At 47.1% G+C, this 19,492-nt stretch overlaps 2 protein-coding genes across 7 annotated transcripts in view; one reads left to right on the forward strand and one right to left on the reverse strand.

Annotated features, from left to right (window-relative positions):
- The window catches only part of RNFT2 (ring finger protein, transmembrane 2), a 32,451-nt gene extending 28,864 nt beyond the window's left edge, over positions 1–3,587 (forward strand). For all 5 annotated transcript variants that reach the window (XM_040606230.1, XM_040606260.1, XM_040606251.1 and 2 more), the window contains one exon: positions 1,571–3,587. In XM_040606230.1, the coding sequence (XP_040462164.1) occupies positions 1,571–1,705 (135 nt within the window). In that variant the 3' untranslated portion in view covers positions 1,706–3,587. The remainder of the gene's footprint in view (positions 1–1,570) is intronic.
- Positions 3,588–3,663: 76 nt separating this feature from the next.
- Positions 3,664–18,479, reverse strand: HRK (harakiri, BCL2 interacting protein). Of its 2 annotated transcripts, none has more exons than XM_040606298.1 (2): positions 18,168–18,479; positions 3,664–10,108 (listed from the first exon to the last, which is right to left on the reverse strand). In XM_040606298.1, exon 1 carries the CDS (start codon positions 18,477–18,479, stop codon positions 18,216–18,218), a length of 264 nt encoding a protein of 87 aa, XP_040462232.1. In that variant the 3' UTR covers positions 3,664–10,108; positions 18,168–18,215. The 2 variants fall into 2 exon arrangements, with proteins under 2 accessions (XP_040462232.1, XP_040462221.1); XM_040606287.1 differs by having other exon boundaries at positions 3,664–10,160.
- Positions 18,480–19,492: the final 1,013 nt, after the last annotated feature.

Here is a 19,492-nt window from a genome sequence, read left to right on the forward strand (position 1 = left end):
ATATTTATGGCTTTCTTCCAGATAGTCAGTGATTCATGATAGCTGAGCCACCCTTCAGGGGCTGATCACAGCTATTAAGATGGAAAAGACCAGCCCTGTAGTTCAGGGACTGCCAGTTGGCAGTCCAGATCTTGAATCTAGAATGCGAGACATTTTTATCTGACCCCTGGGGAGACTGGCTAGTCAATAGGCCAACCGAATCACGAGCAAGTGTTGTGAGAGGGGCATGGGTCCAGAATGAGCCTGACAGGGTGTGTGAAGACTGGTGCAGCACCATGTAATCATGGTCTGGCCTCTGAACACCTGGCCAGGAATAAAAGTAGTTCTGCATGTCAGAGTTGGTCACCACTGCCAGTCACTGGGAATTGTCCTGTTTCTCATTTGGCAAACACTGGCAAAACCTAGAGCTTAAGAACAGCATGCTCCGAGCAGTGCTGTAGATCCTAACATGCCACACTGCCATGGGTTCTGTTGCTATATCTATCAGAGGCCAGCTGAAGGCATTGCCTTGTAGCAAGGCTGGTGATGCTGCATCAAGATTTTCTCTTTAGTTGCTTGTAACTTGGGTCAAGCTTTGTCTGTTGTGGTTGAAATCCTGGAGACTGTCTCTGGCTGATATGCGGGTGTGTGCAGGAAAACCTTAGGCAGAATAATTGTGGGAATTGGTGGGATATATAATCTCTTGTGATATCAAAATAAAGCTCGAGAGCCTTTTTTTGGAGAGCCTTAACATTCCCGTGCTTTGTAACAGGGTTATCAACTTAAAGCAAGTATGTCACCTGCGCATCAAAAGTGCCTTTTACTATGCCTGTGAACATCTGTGCAGGTACTAACAAGCTGTAAGCCCCAGAGAAGCTATCTTTGTATGTGCTGATCAGAGTTGAGATTTTTATGAGTAACATTTCTGCTGACTCCACATGTGCTGAGGACATCTCAGCTTCTTAGGGCTTCTAATATTCCCTTCTTGCCATATTCCTGTTCTTCGATTCTGGGGCTAGATGGTGGTGTGTGCTGGGCAGCCGTCCTTCCTCATCTCTGTTTGTACCCAAGGCAGGCTGGAGGGAGAATCCTGTCGTGGCTCAGCATAGAAACAAGAGAAGATAAGGGGTGAAAAGTGACATTTACAGAGAAGGGGAAACTGGGACACTGAAGCTAGTGACTGGGACTGGGTGATGTGAGCAGAAAAAAGCAAATGAAGTTAAAAGTACGGGGAAGAAAGGGGGTTGTCTGAGCAAAGTAAGGAATTTTAAAATAACCCAGGGAATTGAGGATGGAAGCATGGTAGAGAAAACCCTCTCAAGTACTTTGTTAGCCCAAATGTTGTAGGCCTTTTTAATGTTTCTTTCTATTGCTATATTAAGAGACAGGGTAATATATCATTACCCTTGGCAAACTGATATACTAGTGATGCTGGGATATTTCATATCACATAAGTACTGCTAATCAGCTGCATTCTCCACCTGAACTTGAATCGTGACTTGCTCCCATGGCTGTCCTATTGAGTGTGCATGCTTGGTGGCAAGACTAGACCTCCTTCCCTCATCAGGATGATGCCCTTTTCTCTCCACAGCATGTGTTTTGTGAAGAATGCCTCTGCCTCTGGTTTGACAGAGAGAAGACCTGTCCTCTTTGTCGTTCTGTCACAGTAGAAACCCTGCGTTGCTGGAAAGATGGCACCACCTCTGCTCATTTCCAGGTGTATTAAAACCAATACATGCTGACAAATGGATTAACACATGCAGAGAGAAGAAAAAGCTGGAAAATCTGGTGATCCCACGCCCCTATTTAGTTGCCTGTGGATTTGTTGTCTTAGTCTTTCTTCCAGCGCTATTTCTGCAGGAGCCAACAGAACAATTGTTAGTAGCCAAAAACTTTATCCTCAAAGGCAAGAAAGATGTGTTTTATATTATGGCAAACTCCATGGCTAAGCTACAGCCAAGATTTTTTCTGGAACTTACATAGTTATAAACTGCTTAAGATGTTTCCTTTTTTTCTGTCATTTTAGAATAGATAAATACTGCATGTATAAGGCAAGTGTACCATGAATTGCATGTGTATAACCTGATACACTGGAAAAAAGCTGTTTTCCTCTGGCTCAGACCACTCGTGAGATTTTTCACATTAAATGGCCCTAGCTTCCCTGAATCGGTAACATCATAGAATTACGTTGTTGCTGTTATACTACCTTGGAGAACTCTCCCAGAACAGTGCTTCAGAACCTCGTGCCTGCAGTTTATTTGCGACTGGAGCAATGTCATCTCCCAGCAGCCGTTTTTTTTGCAATTGATTCCACAAATTGCACGTGTTGTCATCTTAATAAAATCTCTAGAACCTGGGAAAGACCATGATAGTGAAGCTGGAAATGACACTTGCTTTTCTTGGGAACGTTTTTCCTCTTTAACTTTCATGACCAGACTTTCTGATTTTACAGCATATGGGGAAAACAGTGGGAGGCAGGGAGAGATTAAAGTCAGGTTTGGTTTGTCTAGGTGAAAAGTCAAGAGCATCTCACAGATTCGGGTACCTCTGCAATATGCTCCTCAGTGCAGCCACTCGAGGCAAGGCTTACTGGCTTCAAAAACCAGTGCCACTCAGCATCCAGTACCTGCCTGCGTCCAAAACCAGAAGAGATGTGCTCACTCAGCACTGAGCCCAGACAGCACTGCTGATAACAGGAACGGTGGGGCATCAGCATACAGGGCCTCCTGGAGAGCCTGGGTTTAGTGAGATTTAACAGCTTGAGGGCAGAATTGCACAGAAGCAGCTGCATTGCTTGAAGAGCCAGCCTGGTTTATACACAAAATGGAAAATCCACCTGTGATGGTGGAGGCTTTATTGTAACACTTCTGCTTCCAAAAAATCTCTTCCAGGAGACACCTTGTATGGCTAACAGGAGAATTAACACACTTCATATTGCCACAATTTCCATCTCTGCTGAGGGTGCTGCAGAGGCACTTGCATGCAAATGGAGTTGCTGTTTGTTCTCTGGAGCTTTTTCTTTCACTAAACAACCTCCGCTTTTTGCTGTGCACCCAGAGAAAGTGCCTCATTAGGCAACTGTGGCATCTTCCATGCTCATTACTATGGAAATGGCCGTAAGGTTACAATCCCACTTGAGTGGATAATCAGGAAGAACTGTACCTGGGGGAAATGAGCCTATGTGTATGTACTGACTGCCGCCTTCCCCTCCTGCTGTGAAACTCCACAGGGAGAAGAATTAAAGCAAACAGGAGCTAATGGTAACAAGATTAAGGCTCAACATTTCTTTGGAAATAATAGTTCAGTATGGCTAGAGGAGAAATGATGAGAGGCAGAGCCTGAGCAGGGAAGATAGTCCAAATCTGGCTGGAGAGGGACAGGGAAGTACAGGAGGAAAATCTTTACTTTCCAGAACAAAGTGACTTGATTCTTGTCAAATGGATCCCATGAAAGTGGAGAACTAAGCCAAGGAATCCAGTGGCTATCTCCAATGGGAATAGCCATTTTGGGATGGGGGAAGGCAGTTCAGTAAGGAAGGAAGCAAGGTTTTCAGTGAGCGTAAAAATGTTGTATGTGCTAAAAATAGTCTGGTATATTCTCCAGGAAAAGGGAAAATTACTGATTCTGCGGGCAGGCAATTTATGAAGGGTTTCAGTATCAGTTTTCAGTGCAATGCCAATTGATTAAAGGGTTAGTTGTATCGGCTTTCAGAATGTTTGAAAAGCCACTCCTGATTGTTTTTCTAAATGCTCCTGGAAAATACCTATGGAGAAGTATATGAAAAGGTCAACATGAGCCTAACACTGCAGCTAGCATTAAGATACACTGTTTCACAATTATTTCTTTTTTAATTTGGTTATAAGGAAGGCAGGCAATCAAAGGGAAAGTATGGGGAGTATTTGTTATGTTCTTATAGTCCTTTTTTTTCCTTTTTTTCTTTATCAAAAGTTCTTTACGAGTTGGCAGCGTGACGTGCTACTCAGATCCCTCAGTGACAAAATGCAGCACTGCGATCCATACGCGAAGGCCTTCGCTGCAGGCACAGCCTTTTATCTGAGAGGGCATGGGTGCCTCGGATTTGGTGGGCCATCCCGTGCCACACTTCTCTGTTATTGCTAATTAGTGCTAAAGAGAAGGTGAAATTTTATGCTGTGGATATTTATTCAACTGGAAGCATAACAAAGATCATCTTCAGTCCTGCAAGAGAAAGAATTTACTACAGGCTGCTATTATACAGCCCTTGAATTAAAACATCCTTCAGTCCCTATTCTTCTGGCCTGGATGCTGTGGAAGAAACAGCTCGGTGCTGCGAGCCATCTGTCCCACCCATCCTCCTCGGGTATGGTACAGTGATGGCTTTGTGAGGCAGGACAGTGCTACCCTCTCCTAGAGCATGACATTTGGGCCAGAAAACATGCAGGGGAAATTCCAGTTCTAATGACAACTGATGAGAAACTTCTGTGGGTTTCCATGGGAAAACAGCTAGGGTTGTGCAAAGAAATTATTCTTTCGAATTTCAGAAAGGAAATAAAAACCGGAGCCTTTTTTCACCATTGAACAGTTATTTTTCTTTTTTTTAATAAAGTCATTATAAATATGTACAAAGAGTCTCAGCATATGAAATTCCTTTTACAAAAGAGAGAAGCCACATCCAACCATAAACAGGAGCCTTCGTGAACTCATATCAGCAGTGAGCGTATGCTTTGCTCTTGCTTTGGTGAGGGTGGAAACTTGCACAGCGACTCTGCAAGAGTTTACATCCAAATAGTACTAAATCAGTAATGTGCAAGGAATTGTGTGTTCACTGCATTTCATCTGTTTTATTCTGTTAGCAATGCATCTGGGAGCAGACTGGAAAATTTAGTCCTAAGGACTAAAGGTGATGGGAAGATTTTTTCTTGTGATAAACTGAATTGATTGGAAAGGTTATGCCGTGAATACCCATGAAAACTAAATCCCATTGTAGTTGGTTTTGCTCTCTACTTAGGTGGCATCTGTAACTAATAATGGATGTAACTAAAAATGGCAGTTCAATACCCAGATGCTTTCAGTGAATATTTATCAAGCTCCAAAGTAACTTTCTGTAAATATTAAAAAAACTTGTGAAATTCAAGTACTCAAGTATTCATGTAGTGAACACTGACAAAGTCTCATCGGAGTTACATGAAAATTCACTCTTGTATTCAAATCTTGTCAGAAAAAAATATTCACTTGTGTTGTATTTTGTAGTTTTTAAGTTTCTCTTGCAGATGGGGAATGGAAATTCTGCAGCTTTAACTGGAACAGTCAGCTTTTTCCCGCAACTGCTAAGGGCAGAGCTGTTGTTTGGAAGACCTGAGTGGGGGAGTGTGTTTGGGTATGTGCTGATGGAGATTCCTGTTACGCAGATGGCGCGTGGTTCAAGCCAGCAGGATTGGCAGAGGGAAGAAGCACAGGAGTGTCTTACGCTGGGAACAGGGATATATACCTGTACTTGGGGCAAAGATAGCTTTTGGGATGAAAGGGCTTGTGCATTCAGCCCAGGACAGAATTAGGAGAACCAGCATGCGAGAATTCCTCTCTTCTGTTCAGACTAGCTGATATACTAGTGTTTTCCTAAGGGAGTTCAAGTCCCATGTTACTCAGACTTCCCTAGGCTTCTGGAGTTTGAATTAACACAGCCCGTGTCTCCTGACCTTCTGTACCGAGCTGAACAAGTTCAGCTCAGCACACAGCAACCAGTGGCTTGCAAAGTGTTACACAAGAATGAGGCTGATTTGGAAGCTTGGATTCAAAATTAAATTTGCTGCAAGCAAAGCCGCTCTAAGAAAAGTTGTGGAGATATTGTTCACCTGTTGTGGTGGTAGAATATAGCCAGGAGGTTTTGACATGGACAAAACCTGTGGGTCCAGGATTTAATTTGGAGCCACAGATAGTTTATTACATATATCTCAGACTTCTGTCAAGATCACGGGCAGATGTTTTAAAACCATTTGTAGGAAAATTAAAATTAAATATTAAACCAGACGTACTATTCTGTCCGCATAATGAACCACTTTGTACGTGGTAGCGCAGTTTTTCAGAAGGGAAATACCTCCTTCTGTCTTGCCTCCCCATTCTCCCGTGTCCTGTGTCCTCACCACCTCCAAGTGAGATTCTCCTCTGCCTGCTCAACCTACGAGATTACAGCAATAGCAGCATTTAACCAAACTGTTTCATCTTAGGAGGCAGCAGGGAAAAGTGCCTGATTCCAAGGGGTACATGGACATAGAAATGACACCACTTTACCCAAATGTGTTCATAATAAATTCCATTAGAAAGGATTGCTTCTGCTTTTGCAGTGCATTTAAGACCCTTATAATTTTAGCGTGGTATAGAGACAAAGCAAATTCACAAATCAGATTAAACTGATTTAACAAGAGTTTCTGATTTAAGTAAATTGCTTTAGTAATGGGCTTAGCTAAATTAGGGCAATTTCTGCATGCCTACATGCTCTAAACCAGAAGTATGGTGGGTTTCTCATTCCTCATCACTGACAACTCATTGATTTTGGTGATTTGCTGTATGTTATTATTGGGTGATGCCTCTCCTGGGCACATGGAAGTGTATGACACGAGGCTTGTTCCCATTCTGTATTTTTTTAGGTACTGAAAATAAATTGAAGAGAGAAGAGGAAGGAATCTGGAATTAACGGGCTAAATTCTGTCCTGGGTGTAACCAGCTGTCTCCATGCAGGCAGCGGTGCTATCCTAGAATTAGTTAAGTCAAAGGACTTATTTTAACAGGCAGGAGGAGAGAAGCTGATTAGTAGTCCACACTAGGCTGTTTTTTTACTTGAAATACGAAGTTCCAATATGTGATGGGAGCTATCTTGGTGGAGTGCTGCTTTAAAAATTAATAAAGACTTTCCTCACAGCCACATTATGCGGCGTTCTATATAGACTATGATCTCATAACCTCCTCCTCTGGCTTGCACACGCACCGTCTGCTGAAACCTAAGATGAGGGTTTTTTTTTTCATTCAGAGAGCACTCCCCAGTCTTCACAGAGTCGCAACTGCGAAGCTAATCAAAATCAATGACTTCTTGGCTGCTGTGAAAAAGAAAAAGAGGAGCGAGAGAGAGGAACTGTGCTGGTTTCTTACCCGTTAGTACGGTACGGAAACCGCCCACCATCTCACACAGCTGTTGTAATACAGTACAAACAGCACTAGGGGAGTATACAGCATGTTTTACCAATACAAACATCAACCAGGGTTAAATCAGGTATTTTAAAAAGGATAAAAACACCCCTTGTCAAAAATGGAGGCATTCAAGAATAGCAATTATACCAGAAAATGTAAGGCTTTGACAAATACATATCCTCTAGTCAGTAATTCGATTTATGTACAGTGAATGCTGGCTATAAAGCGCTGGCAAGCTGCTGCTCCAGCAAAGCTTGCTTGACCCAGCAACTAATAGATGAAAGTCTCCAAAACTTAACCCTCGGTTCACACTAACCATCCAGTTCAGAACTACAAAAGTGAAGTAAATCAGGACTAAAGCAGGATTTGGGGTACTGGACCTGCTGTTGTTTACACTCGGGAAACACGATTATTTGGTTGTTGTTTCATGAGAATACCAATGGACAGCATGTGTCTTCTAACATTTTTGCTGAATATTAGGAACCACCAAGGAGGAGACTGGTCCCCTGGGAGTTCTTTTTGGGTTTTTTTTTGACAGAAAAGCCTGTCCCTGGAGGGTTAGGACTGAGGGAGATCAACCAATCGCTTTGCTGCTGAGGTTGAACCCTGATTTAAGGGGCTTACTCTACGGTAAGGACAGAACTTTCTTCCCTTTTCCTTTGCTGTGCTGTTTCAGGGGAAATGCCTCTTTGGGAAAAAATGCTACGAGAAGTCTCAGGGCTGCAGACCCAAATAGCCAGTGTGGCAGGAGAACCGATGGCAGTGCAAACTGCATGCACAGAAGATGCAAGGGAAGATGGGAATAATGCCTATTCCAGGTGAGGAGTTTATTAAACATTCAGAACTCGGGAGCTAATAATTGCTAAAGGGGAGGAGTATGCGGGAGAGCCCTCTCTCTTGCACCGAGAAATGTAAGCCAGCTCCTATGCCGGACAGGTTGTCACAAGCCTGCCTCTGTGTATGTGGGGTACACACACAGGGTGGGGGAAGGTAGCGTAGGGGTGGAGGGAAGACCTGCGGACTGCGTGTCTTGTGTAGCAAAGTTACGCATCCAGTCCTCCTGATCAAATATTTTCTGTTCAAATTTGACTTGTGCAATACCATACGCACAATTTCACTTCCTCATGTGAGCAATTTGTAGAAAGTTGTATTTTTAAGGCTATGCCTGATCCAGCAGTCACTAATCCAGCACTTGCAACACTGCTGAAACCAGCTGAGGCTCCTCCTTTTGACAGAAGAATTCTTACTTATTTCAGTAAGAGACTGAGCCAGGAAGGAGTACAAGATGCTGAGTTATTATTAAGCATCAGACCAAAAATTGTAGGAAAATGGTTTTATCGGTCCCTGTGGTTCTGAGACCATCCAAACTCTATCAACAGACAAACTACACTTAGCTACATGATCCCTCCCAACACTGCACATAATATAAAGTAGGGCAAGGTTCTTCATTAGGAACAATTTGCTCTTTCAGCATAGCCCTTTCTGCTGTTTGTGAATTGACTTGGATCAATAATACCCATGAATATGTGTGCAGGGGCCCAAAACACATTGGTGAATATTTGATAAAGGGAGAATTTTGCTTTTAGATTGCTTAGAAACATTTCTCCTGCAGTAATGAAAAATGAAAGGTTTGACTGGGACACAGTGGCCACTCGGCTTGTTCCCTGACCGGGTGAGGGTGAGGAAGTATTTTAAAAAGACAAGGAGCCAAACTTCCTTTGGAAATCTGGTTCTTAACATTCCCCCCTTGGTGGGGTATCGATTTTCTGGTGCAAATATCTGAAGCTGGGAAAAATGTTTCTAAAAAACTGTGCATAATAATTACTGTAAAGAGCATCCAGAAGGTATCCTAAATCTGACAGGTAGTTTTGGCTGCAAGGAAAAAAGTGCTCAGTACTAGACTGAAAAAAGCCCTTTGACTTCGAAGGACAAGTTCTGTTGTCCCCCAGTCCATTGGTTAGCCTAGATACAGTTCTCTTCCCTGGTTCATAGGATTTGAGACTGCTTAAATCACCATCTAGGAGAATGCCCAGCTCCGGAGCTGTAGGAATTTCTGCACTAGCAGACTTTGACATGTACACTGCAGTGAAAAGAGCTGGTGTGTCTTTGCCACCTCAGGGAACGCTGCTTCCCAAGCTCCAAACCATCAAAAGAAAAAGAACTGCCCCAAAGAAAATTAGTTTTAGAAAGTTCTGGGCTAGACTATTTGTTTTGTCTTAATTTATGCAGAGATTGAAAGAAAGAAAAAAAATAGCACCTTCTCAAGAAGTATTAATTTTGTCATCTTGCGTATAAATATTAATAACCAAAATAGATTTTTCCTTGTCCCATGTTTCAGAACATCCTCTTGGGGAAACTGTAGCACCACAGAGAGGCAGTTTAGCCCCAGACAAATATTAAATGTAGCACCAGAGAAACTAAAGTCGTAAGAAAAGCTTATCTCACCTGGTGCTATAGCGCTTAATATATACACACACAAACTGTCTGTTGTCCAAGCTGCTAAGCACCTGTTCCCCCCCACCACGGCTAGGGCATGCCCATTTGGCAGCAAGTTTGGTCTCTCAAGATACTACTTAACTCTGGATGTATACATTATTTTTCATCCCGCTGCATTGAAAGGAATGTTTATGTTGCCATAAACAAGGTGCAGTGGAGAAAATGCTAGCATTACAGCAAGGACATCACTAATCTTTTGACTCAGACTGCAGGAGCATGAATGCTCAGACCACCATCATCTACAAGGAATGTTGCTTACGTTCTCAACAAGGCATGCACGTTTTAACGTATGCATACAGGAGGGTTTACATTCTTCTATATATAAGCATGTATGTGTCTCTGTTTTGCTGCTGGGCCCTTGAACAGCTCCTTCCGTGCAAATCCTTCTTCACATTGCCCAAAGCACTTCCAACATCTTCCACTTCTTTCTTTATCTCCACTCTTCACAGCTGCTGCTCAGGCTCTGGATTCCCTGTAGGAAAAGGGGAAACAATTTTCTCCAAGGGCACAGGGTTTTCTCCAGCCTAAGAAAGCAAAAAAATTGTGTTTGGTTTTAATTATATTGATGCATTGGTTACAATAAAAGCTTCTTTTAAATTTATGCTTGAACCCTCCTGCTAAATTTACTGACAAGAAGAGGTATATAATTTATGGGGAGGATGGTTTTGTGGTTCAACACAGGAGATTACGCCTTTATCCCTGTGCTACCGCAGGATTTCTGGCGAGCTCTCATTTTGCAAGGCTCGTTCTTTTGGGTGCTCCATCTTCATTTACATCATGTTAACAAAAATGTTAACTTTTGGAGAAGCCATTAATTTTGTTACAGGTATGCAACGGGGCGCACTGAGGATCACAGGAGACTGGAAGAACTCACTCATTCCTGGTACTGCTACTGATTACATTTGTGGCCTTGGGCAAACCACTCCTTTCAGTTGCTACTGTAAAATGAGGGCAGTAATAACTTATTTGCCTCACAGGTGGGCTGCAAGCCTTAATTAATAAAGTGCTCAGAGAAAGGCACCTATCTAAGTGCAAATTAGCAGGAGATGTGCCCAAGGGGCATCTACTATGAAATTCCCATTTCCCGCATTTATACCTAGGTTTGTTGATACCAGCATTTGCTGGGATAGATCCCATCTTTCAGACTGTGTTGTCTAGTTCGCAGAGACTGCGACAATGAGCGATCTTATAAAAACCTCAGTGGAGAAATCTCTGCTGGCCTTCTGGATGAGGTGATTTCACCCGGGTGGGAGAAAGGAGGGGGGAGTAGCTGACTATGCAACTGCATCAGCTATGAAGTCAGAGTGTAATTAGGGCTGGCAAACAGCTTGTGGGCAGATTCTGATCTGCATTACTCTGATGTAAACCCAGAATTGCTTCCCTTCCTTCTGTAGCACTACCCTGTTCGTGCGAGCGTGAAGGTTATCACAGTCCAGTGGCACTGCCTCTGAGACGAAACCTCCACTGTGAGAAAAGCGGGCAAATTCTGGTGCTGCAACCAACTCTGAGTAACCTAGAACCTCTCTGGTTCAGCCTCAAAAGGTGCAACTGTATCTGCTTTATCGCAGTTACTGTCAGCTGCTCAAGCTGCTGCTGTGCACAGGATGTGGCAATTACAACCTCTCCTTCCCTCAGTCTACAGTCTTGTTTTCTAGTTTTGAGGAATCTGGAGCAACAGTGCAAATAGCTTGGAGGACTTAATGCCAGAATGAATCATCCAGATTTGAAGCACGTTTTCATTTGTCTTGCTGTGATCAAGGCTACTAGCTAGCCACGCAGTTTCTGTGGCTTCTGTATCTGCATGCACACAGACTTTCACAGACGCACCCGCTCTCTGGAAGTACTGGAGGTATTTTCAAAGGTTTTTTGCAGAGCGACTTACTGTTTTGGCAGAGGGAAAATAGGAAAGGTGTTCACTACTTGAGAGAGTACGAACATAATACTGGCTACACAAAGACAACAGAGCACAGACTGTCAGTAATCAGCTGTCAATAAGTAGCCCAGAGGTTGAAATGCACCCCCCCCGCTCAGCCTCCTGGCCTGCCTGCACAGGAGACAGACCTCCCCGCAGCCCCCGCTCCTACACGGGCCTCCTGGCATCTCAGCACCACTGCACACTCAGGTCTAGGCCAGCGCCAAGCACAGGCAGACAGACAGCGCCACGGGTTTCTCTAGACTTGTGAAACACCACGAGGAGGAGATTCTGGGCATCTGCACTTCTCACACAAGATGGTTTTACAGAGAGGTCTTCAAAATCAACCACATGGGCGCTGTTGGGGTGAGAAGGCAGGGCACAGCCTGAGCGGCATGTAGGGTACTGAGAAACGGGCTGGCGATATGGAGGGAGAGCCTGCGATGTGGTTGCTCGCACTCAAAGAGGTGAGATATTTACACAAGTTACACCGGAATAAAGACTTCAGGAGCTGATTAAAGGATTTCCTCCAAAGCAGAAACATTTAATGCTTATTTATTATTTCTCCTGTAGCAGTACTTCCGATCGCCAGCTATGAACCCTTGTCCTACTGTGCCATCTATGGCCTGCAACAGGTCATCCTCGGTGTCATTATATTTTACAAACTGTCTCTCTGTGTCGCTTAACGTATAGAAAATCTATAAAAACCTGTAAAAGTTGATAAATCCTGGAATGTCTTGAACTCTGAGTGATAAATCTGCTCTGGGGCAGGCAAAGAGCTCAGCACAATGTTCATGCATCTCATGAGCCCTACCCTATTCTAACAGCTTAAATGGTTCTTAAGTTTTGCATCAGTCTCGTGCTGGCCTTCTGCATAAAGGTGAATTTCATGGAAAGAATAAAAGAGAACCCCAGAATCCTGGCCTTCAGCCCATCTTTCAATAAAACAATTTTGAATATCCTAGGCTGTGTTAAAACCATTTCTGGGTGCATATTGGCTGCATTGCCAGTATCTGACTCATTAATGGAATATACTTTGAGCCAAATTCTGATCTCATTTACAGCACTGTAAATCCAGGGCAACCCAATTGACTTCAGTGGAGTTACTCCAAATTTCCCACAATAGGCACTCAGCAGATAGATCAAAATTTGGTAATTTGGGTCTGAAAAAGGCTGAGGAAAGCCAAACAACATCCCATTTGTAATACTGGGGTGGATAGTAAGTTGGAAAGAGCGCCAGCATATTCCCTCTGTAGAGCTGCTGAAAAATGATTTATTTTACGTGCCATTCGTACAACGTTGAAACTTAGGGGAGAGGGGATTGTCCACTATTATCAAGATTTTTCATTCACTTATTAAAAAAAAAAGGTAGTTATAGCTGAGTTCCTATATGAAAAATGTGGTGTCTATTGAAAACATGGATTGAAGTGATGAAAAAAATAATCACTTGCTTTGGAATTTTTCATGGAAACCAACATTCCCTTTGGTGATGTATCCCTTTCTTCCTTGTCATTGAGGGAGATGCAGATTTTGCTCAGGAAGTTGCTCTTACCCATTGAACCTATTAAGCCATAAGGTTGTGAGATGACAAATGATGTTGGCTGATATTTGCAAAACCATCTCAGCCAGCCTCGACACATCCCATCGCTTTTAATAGATAAGGCATCTTGACTTGAGCTTTCCAGCCTTAAATCCTACAGTTTTATCACGTCGCTTGCTAGGCTGGTGTTTACCAACAAAAGGAAAGCTGCTCTTCCCTGGGATACTAAGTAGGATGAACATGAAATGACCCAGGTAGGGGGGTCCCTAGTCTCATCTCAGCATTTCTTTGACTAATCTTTATTCAGAGACAGGACGCAAAGCCATGCTCGGGTGCCACCTGCATAAAGCCATAGGAGAATCTGAGCTCATGTCCCCTAAAGCAGTTGGCAAAAGGAGTCCTGCTCACGGCTAACGTGTCAGCATGTAACTTCTTGATTTAAATGGATTACACAGGCGATTCAGCTGGCACACATTCCACTCCTAATAAACAAAATAACAGTTATTGATATATTTAAAGAAAAAAAATTAAAGTGCTTGGATTGCTAAGGGAAAGCTCGAGGCAGGGACAAAACAAGGCACCGTCACTTCCTCACGCAGCAGCAGGTTAATGAGAAAACAAGGGCTGGGCAACAGCCCTGTCAAATTCCCAAGCAGCCTGCATCCATGTACACTCACACTTCATTAGCATCTCTGTGGGAGATGAAAGGGTAACTTGGAAGACCAAAAAACAATTAGCAGGGGGGTCAAGAGGTAAGATGAAAGAAGAGCAGAACTACTAGGGAAGAACTCGGAAGAACGGTGTGTCCCGGATATTTTAGCACAGGAAGATCAAGGAACCAGACACAGCAAAGAAATATGTTGGGGCTCCAGTCTTTCCAGAAAGTGGCCTGCTTGGACATAGCCTACCTGCAGAAAGAGGTGTTTCTGGACTGCTGTTTATTTTTTAAAACTCTGCTGCTTGTTTATTATTAAAGTTAACGTTGAAGGTTTTCCTTGTGCAATTTAACTGTGAAGCTGGGGCTAGGGTGGTGGGGACCTTTGGCATTTTTGAGTAGGATGCTTGCCACCAGGAAGAGCAGACTCCTCCTTCCTTAGTTATCCAGGAGGATAAACAACAGTATTTGCCTCTTTGTGTCAGGGATGCATACAGGGTGCAACATGCTGAATGTTTATCCTCATGCAAAACTGCAACTCACTGCTGAGCTAGTCAGCTTAGCCCTGTGCTAGCTGTACTGCCTCTGGTCCTTAATTTTCTTTGCACTCCTGCACAGCTCAGTGTGACATCTCCAGAAATCTTATCAACCCAATTTTAATACAGATAATTAACTGCACTGAGGCTTTGGACAGAGTGGCTCTGCATGAACCTTGCAGCAAACAGTGGGGGAAATTACTGGCAACACAGTGGGCACAGAACCAGGCTGGCGAAGCTGGCAGGGACAAGTAGGGTTTGATTTTAATACACTGCCACTTCTGAACTAATAGAGCGAAATACAAGTGACACTGTATGCCAAACTGGCACATGACAACTATACTTCACGCCCTGGTTGGATATTTCAAGGTGATGTCAGATTATATATTATAAAACTGCCATTTGTAACGCATTCATCCCCAGATCCCAAGCATGGTCCACAGATACAAGTTGGTCACATGCAGCGGTCCTAATCCTGCTTTCACTGCCATCACCTAGGGGCTGAGAGAGCAGGCAAAGTTCCCTGGTACACAGGATTATTCCCTGAGCTGCATTGTTGTGTAAAGCCACAAGGACCTGAGGGAACAACTACCAACTTTCTTCCTCAGAAGTAGTACATACGCTCACAGCAGCCGATGCAAAATGCTACTACTGCTTGAAAAGAGCAGGAGGGGAACTTGAGTAGTAAGCCAGGCCGAAACCGACCTTTTCCTCTATTCCTTCTGCAACCACCAGATCACAAGACAAATGCTGACTTTGCAGCACATTTATTAAGTGTACAAGTTACTCTCCTCTTATGAGCTGTTCTATGAAATCCCAAGTTCACAAGTGCTCAGAGCCTGGACTTTCCATCTTGTTGCAGAACAATGTTATTATCACTGCAGAGCGTCTCTGAGGATGGCAGGTAGACAGCTTTTGTTCATAAATACTCTGCTGAGTTAATAAAACACTGCTGTCTTACCACATCTCCAAGACTAACCCAGCTCACTGCACTATCACTTGGGCTCTGAGACACTGCAGATAATCAGGTTCCTCAACTGGTGCGAGCAAATTATTATTCAGGATGAATAGAAAAGATTCTTAATGGCAAAAATAACCCAGAAAGTAATTATTCTGGGGCTGCACTGTATTTTCATCTGCAGCTTGGTCACTTGTGCCTCAGAAGCTTGCCAGGAGTCAGACAGGCCAGCCTGCTGCACATCGAGGCAACAAGGAGACTGTTCCTAGCTTGTTATTCTCCCACATCTGGCCTCTTTATCCCTGAAACTGCTTCACATCACACACAAGGATCTTCTTTTCAGAGACTTACATTTGTATTTGTGTCCATGAAGCCCCTGAGCATTTGGAGGCAGCTCAGCATGTCCTGTCTGTGGCAGCCTTTGAAGCTGTGAGGAAGGACTGTGCATGCTGAAGGAGCTCGCCTCAGCTGTGTTGAGGATAATGCTTTCCTCTTCTACAGTGTCTTTATCAAAGCAATTTATAAGCAACTGGTTATTGTTGGGCCTGAAGTGCAGAAAGCAGGATGGAGGTGAGGGCTCCACAGAGTCAACAGCAGAAGAGATGGGAATAAAATTTAATATCTGCCTAAGCAAAGCTATGCAAATCTTCACAAAAACTAAAAATCCAAACAGCTTTGGCCTCACGGGATTGCCAGGAAGCCTGGGCTGAACGTGTGCACAGATCCACGGGGCCAGCGAACAGGCTCTCTCTGTCAGCCCTTCTCACCTGCCACCTTCTCTGTGCAGGATGAAGTCCCAGGCTGGGCAGGCAGGAAATTCCCCAGTGTGTTAAGAAAGAAAAGGACACTTGAGACACTACACAAGGGAGATCACTGCAGTTCCCCCTTGGATTTTGACTTTTTTTGAGCTCAGAGAGGCAAGCAAGAAAACAGGTGGGTTTTCTTCCAAACACTGCAATCAAACTTGCCACAAACTGACAGGAAGGGTAAGAAGATCTGTAAGCTCTGCTCCTGACCACAGTCCCACAGCAATAACCGCTTCCCCACACCACTCACACTACCCTCTGCCAGGGCTTTGCTGGGCACAACTCTGCAGGCACCATCCCAGAGCCTCATACCTCTGAGCTGGTGATTTTATAGAAATTGAGGCTTTGATTCATAAAAAAAGCAGTTTTGTTCTGCTTTTGTTTTCAAAGAAACCTTTCCAAAGGTAACCAGCTGAACCTCCTGACAGATGCACCAGTTGCAGCTCAGAGAGACAGACAACAACAATGCTCCCCCCCCCCCCCATGTGTACACACACACATGCAGTGCAAACACACAGACCTGCTGGAAAACCTTATTTTTAAACTCTCGTGATAACCATACTTCTTCTCCACACTATACATATTTAACGGAATTTCATGCACCTAAAAAGCATGCGAGACATTTTGCAATGTAAGACCTGATACCTGACAACCAAGGTCTGGCCCAAGAGTTCCAAAGAGCCCTGTTAAGCTGAAATTGTGCAAGGTCAGTGCACTATCAGTGACATCTTTCAACTGACTTTAAGCTCTCTTCTAAACCCTGTCTGAGCTAGCGGGATACGAGTGCATGCTGAAAGTTAGACAGGCACTTAAAAGTCTTCCCTGAACACAGACAAACACCGGGGGACATGCATAGGTATCATTTAAAGCACCCAAAATAGCAGCCCTTGCCCCTCATGTCTGTGGGGAGAAATTAATGTCCCAAAGAGCACTTCAGAGCACCCAAAATCCCTGATCTGACCCCACATATGCTCAGTATCCCTGCATGCTCCCAAAGCTGAAGGTGCAGAGCTGTCCCACCAGCCCAGGAGGTGTCACCACGCTGACAACAAAGGTTGCGGGCCCAGGTATATCCCATTTCCCCACTGCTGGTTTGCTTGGTGTCTCTGGAGCACAGTAGGGGCTCTGAGAACCAGCAGTAACGGGGCTTGGATGCTTTTCCCTGGCTGGTGGCTTGGGAGTCCCCTTGGGAAAAGCCTCCGGCACTGGGTAAGGAATTATCCAAAACACAGAACCAGGCACAGCCAGCCAAAGCCCCAGCCTGCCCTGCCAGATGGTCCTGTGGGGAAATCCCACCACCCAGGGATCTTAGTGATGGGTGCCCACAGCACCTATGGGTCTAAAGCTTGCCAGGGGATGGCAGGACACGGGGGAAGTTCCTCCACTCACAAGAGGGCTGGAGAAGGCTTGGCAGGCATGGGTGTGTGGGGCAAGCATCCTCCACCTCCCAGGGCCGGCAGTCAGGGCAACGCTGGACCTGCTGCAACCCTTGTGGGCCACCCCATGCTGCTGCCGCTGGCCCACGGGGACGGTAGGCTTGCTCAGTGTGGGCATGGAGCTTAAAGTGCCCCCTGAGAGTACGGATGACTTGGGTGAAGGAGAGGCACATGGCTGGAAGCCCTGAAAGTTTGGAGAAGGGGAAAGGGGGCGTTTGGGGAGTCCTGGGAAAGGGGAAAGGAGAAGGAGAGAGGGTAGAGGGAGAGGAGAGGGAGAGAAGAAGGAGAGGGGAGAAGGAGAGGGGAGAAGGAGAGGGGAGAAGGAGAGGGGAGAAGGAGAGGGGAGAAGGAGAGGGGAGAAGGAGAGGGGAGAAGGAGAGGGGAGAAGGAGAAGGGAGAAGGAGAAGGGAGAGGAGAGGAGGAGAGAGGGGAGAGGAGAGGAGAAGAGATGAGAGGAGGAGAGGAGCGGGGAAAGGTGATGTGGCTGCCAGCCCGGCGGTACCGGGAGCCCGGGGCTCCGTGCGCTGCCGCCATCACCCGCCGCAGCCCGGCGAGTACCGCGGACAGCGCGCTCCGCCGTGCCGGGCCCCGCTGCCGGCCCCGGGCGCCGCGCCGAGCCCCCCCGGCCGCCCCGCCGCCCCCGGCCCCGCCGCCGCGCCCGCTCCCCGTGCCCCGGCGCGGTGCCGACCTGTTGCGCGTCCCGCCTGCTCCCCGCTCCGGCCAGCGCCCCTCTCGCCTAGAGGCTCCTCCTGCGGCTCAGCCAGGCCAGCGCGGCCGCGGGCGTGAGGGCGCACAGCAGGCACAGCACGGCGGCCAGGCGGCGGCCGGCCCAGGGGCCGCGGCCCCGAGCCTTGCGCCGCGCCGCCCGCTGCTCCAGCTCATCGCCCAGGCGGCGCAGGCGGGCGGCGACCAGGCGGGCGGCGGCCGAGGGCCGTGCGGCGCGGCCGGGGCTGCAGGGGCAGGGCGCGGGGGGGCCGCCGTGCAGCGCGCAGGGGCACATGGCTGCGCCGCCGCTCGCCGCCGAGTGCCGCGGCGTGTGCGGGCGGGCGGGCCGGGGCGGCGGCGGGCGGGGGACGGGGGGGTTACATCATCCCCCGCGGGGCGGCGCTCGGCCGCGGGGAGCGGGCGGGGGGGCGGGCGGGGAAGGGGGGCAGTTGGGGGGGAGCAGCGGGCGGGGGTGGGGGACAGTTTGGGGGGGGGAGGCGCGGAGGGTGGATGGGGGGACGTGGAGGGAACCGTGTGTGTGTGTGGTGGGACGTTCCGGTGTCTAGGGGTCGTGTGGGAGTTTGGTGGGACAGCACGGGGATGGAGGGACGGTGTGGGGACGCAGCTGACGGTGTGGGGACGAGGGGGCAGCGTGGGGCTGCAGGTGACAGCATAGGGCTGCAGGGACAGCGTGGGGCTGCAGGTCACGGCGTGGGGTTGCAGGTGACATAGTGGGGCTGCAGGTGACTGCGGGGACGGAGGGCCAGTGTGGGGCTGCAGGGACAGCGTGGGGCTGCAGGGACAGTGTGGGGCTGCAGGTCACAGCGTGGGGCTGCAGGGGACTGCGGGGATGAAGGGACAGTGTGGGGCTGCAGGGACAGTGTGGGGCTGCAGGTCACGGCATGGGGTTGGCAGGTGACAGCGTAGGGTTGCAGGTGACATCGTGGGGCTGCAGGGGACTGCGGGGATGGAGGGGCAGTGTGGGGCTGCAAGGACAGTGTGGGGCTGCAGGTGACAGCGTGGGGCTGCAGGTCACAGCATGGGGCTGCAGGGACAGCGTGGGGCTGCAGGGGACAGCGTGGAGATGGAGGGGGGCAGTGAGGGGATTACGTAGAGCTGGAGGGGATTTCATCACCCAAAGCGTTACAGATTCTGGTCACATTTCGAGTGGCCGAGGCAGCAGTGCACAGCCCCCAGGCACTGACCCAGCGGCATGCAGCGCCTCCCCAGCCGCCAGCGCACAGGAGCAGGGCTGGGACCCCCAGGCAGGGCTCCCCATCGCGCATCAACCCTGGGACAGCAGCAGGG

This window comes from Falco naumanni, chromosome 1 (assembly GCF_017639655.2).
Source record: "Falco naumanni isolate bFalNau1 chromosome 1, bFalNau1.pat, whole genome shotgun sequence".
Classification (NCBI taxonomy): Eukaryota; Metazoa; Chordata; class Aves; order Falconiformes; family Falconidae; genus Falco; species Falco naumanni.